General features: G+C 45.5%; 1 protein-coding gene across 1 annotated transcript; it reads right to left on the bottom strand.

Annotated features, from left to right (window-relative positions):
* Positions 1 to 669: 669 nt before the first annotated feature.
* LOC112812787 (tubulin alpha-1A chain-like) lies at positions 670 to 2,301 on the bottom strand. The gene has a single exon (XM_025857750.2). The coding sequence runs from the start codon at positions 2,236 to 2,238 to the stop codon at positions 823 to 825; it is 1,416 nt and encodes a 471-aa protein (XP_025713535.2). The 5' UTR covers positions 2,239 to 2,301; the 3' UTR covers positions 670 to 822.
* Between the last annotated feature and the right edge of the window lie 3,408 nt (positions 2,302 to 5,709).

Genomic DNA, 5,709 nt, shown 5'->3' with positions numbered 1-5,709 from the left:
AGGGCTCGATCCCAGGACCCCGGGATCGTGACCTGAACCAAAGGCAGACACTTAACTGGCTGAGCCACCCAGGCATCCTGAAGCTGGTGACTTTTTTTTCTTTTTTTAAGATTTTATTTATTAGAGAGTGAGCGAAAGAGAGAGTGAGAGAGAGAGAGAACTATTGGTGGGAGGAGCAGAGGGAGAGGGAGAAGCAGGCTCCCAGCTGAGCAGGGAGCCTGACATGAGCTAGATCCTGGGACTCCGGGATCATGACCTGAACCAAAGGCAGACACTTAACCTACTGAGCCACCCAGGCGCCCCTCAAAGCTGGTGACTCTTAACAGAAGTCAGCAGATACATTGTGAGGGAGGTTTGGGGGTAGGGAATCGTAGGAGGCAGAACCAGCTTTAAGCTCCAGACTGCAGAGAGGAAATAAGTCCCTAGGGATCATGTAGTCCAACCCTTCTTTTTAAAGACAAATAGACTACACTGATTTGCTCCCAGGTTTTTCCGAGTTTGTTAGATGTGCTACGGGAGATCTCCTACAAGGTGTTTCCCAGATTTGGCTAGTCTTAAGATTCGCCTAGGAGATGGGGGAGACTTTTAAAAAATGTGAAATCCTGGCTCCCACCTCAGACCTACTTGGATCAGAATTTTGGGGGTGGGGCTGGAATTCAGGATTTTTTTTTTTTTTTTAAGACAGGGAATACTTTATTCAAACCCATCAGAGAAATGGACAGCTTGGGTCTGTAACAAAGCATTGTGTTTTAAAGCATAGGTCAGTAACTGTATGTGAGTATACACTGCTACATACAAATTAACTGATCAGAGCACAACTTTTCAATGTTCAAAACAGAATAAGCTTCCCTGTAAAAGCAGCACCTTTGTGACATTTTTTACTTTAGTATTCTCTCCTTCTTCTTCACCCTCTCCTTCAACAGAATCCACACCAACCTCCTCATAATCCTTCTCCAGGGCAGCCATGTCCTCACGGGCCTCAGAAAACTCTCCTTCCTCCATGCCCTCCCCCACATACCAGTGAACAAAGGCACGCTTGGCATACATCAGGTCGAACTTGTGATCCAGGCGAGCCCAGGCCTCAGCGATGGCTGTGGTGTTGCTCAGCATGCACACGGCCCGCTGCACCTTGGCCAGGTCTCCACCGGGCACCACAGTGGGAGGCTGGTAATTAATGCCCACTTTGAAGCCAGTGGGGCACCAGTCCACAAACTGGATGGTACGCTTGGTCTTGATGGTGGCAATGGCAGCATTGACATCTTTGGGAACCACGTCGCCACGGTACAACAGGCAGCAGGCCATGTATTTACCGTGCCGAGGGTCACATTTCACCATCTGGTTGGCCGGCTCAAAGCATGCGTTGGTGATCTCTGCTACAGAAAGCTGTTCGTGGTAGGCTTTCTCAGCAGAGACGACGGGGGCGTAGGTGGCCAGAGGGAAGTGGATGCGGGGATAGGGCACCAGGTTGGTCTGGAATTCTGTCAGATCGACATTCAGGGCTCCATCAAATCGGAGGGAAGCAGTGATGGAGGACACAATTTGACCTATCAACCTATTTAGATTAGTGTAGGTTGGGCGTTCAATATCGAGGTTTCTACGACAGATGTCATAGATGGCCTCATTGTCTACCATGAAGGCACAATCAGAGTGCTCCAGGGTGGTGTGGGTAGTGAGGATGGAGTTGTAGGGCTGAACTACAGCTGTGGAAACCTGGGGGGCTGGGTAAATGGAGAACTCCAGCTTGGACTTCTTGCCATAATCGACAGAGAGACGTTCCATCAGCAGGGAGGTGAACCCGGAACCAGTTCCCCCTCCAAAGCTGTGGAAAACCAAGAAGCCCTGAAGACCTGTGCACTGGTCAGCCAGCTTCCGAATGCGGTCCAAGACAAGGTCAATGATCTCCTTGCCGATGGTGTAGTGCCCTCGGGCGTAGTTGTTGGCAGCGTCCTCCTTGCCGGTGATGAGCTGCTCAGGGTGGAAGAGCTGCCGGTAGGTGCCGGTGCGAACTTCATCAATGACCGTGGGTTCCAGGTCTACAAACATGGCCCTGGGCACATGCTTGCCGGCGCCCGTCTCACTGAAGAAGGTGTTGAAGGAGTCATCTCCTCCCCCGATGGTCTTGTCACTTGGCATCTGGCCATCGGGCTGGATGCCGTGTTCCAGGCAATAGAGCTCCCAGCAGGCATTGCCGATCTGGACACCAGCCTGGCCCACGTGGATGGAGATGCACTCACGCATGGTTGCTGCTTTGCGTCTGCCGAGCAGATGGCGGAGAGGAAGAGGAGAGGTTGTTGCTTCTTACCTGGAATTCAGGATTTTTAATATGCTCCCGAAGAATGCTCTAATGATCTTGGTGGTTTGAGGACCACTTCCCTGTACTACAGATCAAACACAGTAGGACTGGGATCTAGTCCCGCATCCGGCTCCCTGCTCAGTGGGGACCCTGCTTCTCTCTCTTCCTCTGTCCCTTCCCCCCGTTTATGCTCTGTCTCAAGTAAGTAAAATATTTTAAAAAAACACAATAGGACTTCCCTTGTTGTCCTGTCTGGGAACTATAACACCTAGTCAGTTAAGACTCTAGGCCCTTTGGGAGAACCAGCCTTTCCCTCAGAGTCCTGATATCCTGTGAAATGTGTGGTCCATACCGTTTGGCACTAGGCAATTACTACTGCAGATAGTTATTTTTCTATTTATAATTACACTTGTACTAGTCTTCCATTGCTGCTGTGACAAATTACCATGAACCTAGTGGTTTTGAGAATGCAAATTTATCATCTTACAATTCTGGAGGTCAGAAATCGGAAATGGTTCTCACAAGGCTAAAAATCAAAGTGTTGGTAGGGCTTTATTCCATTCTGGAGGCTTGAGGAGAGAATTTATCTCCTCGTCCTTTTGGGCTTCTAATGGGCAACCCATATTCCTTGGTTGGGTCTGCCTCCCTCCATCCTCAAAGCTAGCAACAGCAGGCTAAGTCCGTGTCACCCTACCATTTCTTTAGTTCTTTTCTGCCTCCCCATTCCACATGTAGGGACTACAAGTACAGTAGTCCCTCCTTACCAGCGGTTTCACTTTCTACAGTTTCAGTTACCTGTGGTCAACAGCAGTCTGGAAGCAGATGCTCCTCCTCCTAACACATCATCAGCAGGTCGGTAGTAGCCTAAGGCTGTGTCTCGCAATGCCCACGTCATTCCCCTCACTTCATCTTATCACATCGGCATTTTGATCATCTTATGTCACAAGAAGATTGAGTACTGTACGAGAAGATATTTTGAGAGACCACATTCACGTAACTTTTATTACAGTATATTGTAATTTTATTGTATTATTAGTTGTTAATCTTTTAGTGTGCCTAATTTATAAGCTAAACTACTATAGGTATATATGTATAGGAAAAAAACATAGTATATACAGATCTTCCTTAGCTTGTGATGGCATTATGTCCTGATAAATCCATCGTATGTTGAAGATATCAAAAGTTGAAACTCTCATTTTTTAAAAGATTTATTTACTTCTTTGAGAGAGAGAGTGCTTATGAGTGGGGTGAGGGGCAGAGGGAGAGAAACTCAAGCAGACTCCCCACTCAGCGTGGAGCCAGAGCCCGATGTGGGGCTCAGTCCTGTGACCCATGAGAGCATGACCTGGCCCCAGATCACAAGTTGGATGCTTAACCTACTGAGCCACCCAGGTGCCCCTTGAAATGCATTTAGTACACTGAACCTACCAGACATCATAGCCTAGCTTAGTCTACCTTAAATATGCTCAGAACATGTACATTAGCTTGTAGTTGGGCAAAGTCTTCTGACACAAAGCCTATTTTATAATAGTATTGCCTATCTTGTGTAATTTACTGAATACTGTGCCAAAAGTGACAAACAGATGGTTGTCTGGAGACAGAACGGTTGTCAGTGTATGGGTTGTTGACCCTTGTGATCGCATGGTTGACAGAGCTGCGGCTCACTGCTGCTGCCCAGCATCATGAGAGAGGATCATACTGCATATTGCTACCCCAGGAAAAGATCCAAATTCAAAATTCCAAGTACTGTTTCTACCAAATGAATATTGCTTTCGCACCATCATAAAGTCGAAAAATTGTAAAATTGGAAGCTGGGAACCATCTGTACAGGGTGTGCAGTCCTATCATGGTTTCAGGCACCCACCAGTGGTCAGAGTGCATCCTCCATGGATAACGGGTGCTACTGTGTTGTGACTATATGGGGCTCACCTGGAAAACCCAGGCCACTCTCCCGTTGTAAAGTAAGCTGATAAGTGCCCTTCAACCTTAATTCCCTTTGCCATGTAACATAACATCTTCGCAGCTTCTGGGGATTAGGGTGTGCACATCGTTGGGGAGGGGGCATTATTCTGCCTACGTCATGTCCTCTTTTCCAAATTGGATTCCTAAGAGGACAGGACCACATGTTATTTTAATTAGAAGGGTGTTTTGTCAAAGTAATCATTCAATAATTAATGGTTGAATGGTTGGATGAATTTGTGCTAAATGAATGAAAGTGACTCCATTTCCAAGTTATAGTTCTCTGAAGAGGATTCGTTCACGTTACTTAGTTCATACATCAGAATAATTTCATGAAGTACATTGTAATCAGGAATAGAACTCATTGGGGCGCCTGGGTGGCTCAGTCGTTAAGCATCTGCCTTCGGCTCAGGTCATGATCCCAGGGTCCTGGGATCGAGCCCCGCATCAGGCTCCCCGTTCGGCGGGAAGCCTGCTTCTCCCTCTCCCACTCCCCCTGCTTGTGTTCCCTCTCTCGCTGTGTCTCTCTCTGTCAAATAAATAAATAAAATCTTTAAAAAAAAAAGGAATAGAACTCATCGATTTGCTGTAACTCATCTCAGTGTCCAAAAAGATATTCTTTCTGCTTATTTAGATCAATATACATGCTCCCGGAGCGATTGCCGTTTCTCCAGGATCACATGCTCCTCTCACTGTTGGTTGTAAATGTTGCACTCCTTCAAAAGTCCCTGGAGTGTCTGGCAGGATGAGTCCAGTAAGATCATCTTCCTGTTTAGTCACTGTTGTTGGAAGCAGAAATCAGCATTCTTTTGTCAGTAGTACATCGTTCCTGTCTGTTGCTTTCCACCCTCTCAGCGTCTTAAATTAAAAAAAAAAAAAAATCAAACAATACATGAATACAAAAGAAAATGGTATTGGCTGTTTTCACCCCAGTATGGAACCTGAATAGTGTCTTGATTTAATTGTTATTTAGAAGCAACCTTCTTATGTTCCAAGTCAAAAAGTTCTTTCCTTTCTAAAAAGGGGGAAATAATAGTTTTCTGATATCTCTCACAATATTGTCACACTTCCTGAACTTCATATTTTAAAAAAATTTAATGAATCAGGGAGCATTTTTTTAAGCACTGTGCTTGATAAAAAGACCTCTAAGACACAAACCTCACCTGAAAGCGGCTTAAAATCTAGTGGAAATATATACAAAGTTGGAAGAAAAGAAGTTTCTGTACAAAGAGTAGAATTAACTGGACCTTTTCTGTGCCATGGAAATACTTGCATCTAATAATCATAATGCTATTTTAGCTGTAATAGCCTCAATTTGCCATGCAGGGAGTTGAAAAGAGAGCATGGATATGTAACAATCATCTATGATTTCAAAATATTTTCACCAAGACTTAATTTTCTTACCAATCTAGTAATTTGCTAAAGCAAAATCAGTACGTAAAACCAACTAAGTTGAA

This window comes from Callorhinus ursinus, unplaced genomic scaffold (genome assembly GCF_003265705.2).
Source record: "Callorhinus ursinus isolate GAN/ISIS: 27379988/994484 unplaced genomic scaffold, GSC_fseal_2.0 scaffold16, whole genome shotgun sequence".
In the NCBI taxonomy this organism is placed as follows: Eukaryota; Metazoa; Chordata; class Mammalia; order Carnivora; family Otariidae; genus Callorhinus; species Callorhinus ursinus.
The sequence above is the reverse complement of the archived record's forward strand: the minus strand, read 5'-3'. Positions and strand labels throughout refer to the sequence as shown.

Excerpts from the sequence above, each read along its gene's own strand:
- LOC112812787 (XM_025857750.2), bottom strand. The coding sequence starts at position 2,238 with ATGCGTGAGTGCATCTCCATCCACGTGGGCCAGGCTGGTGTCCAGATC.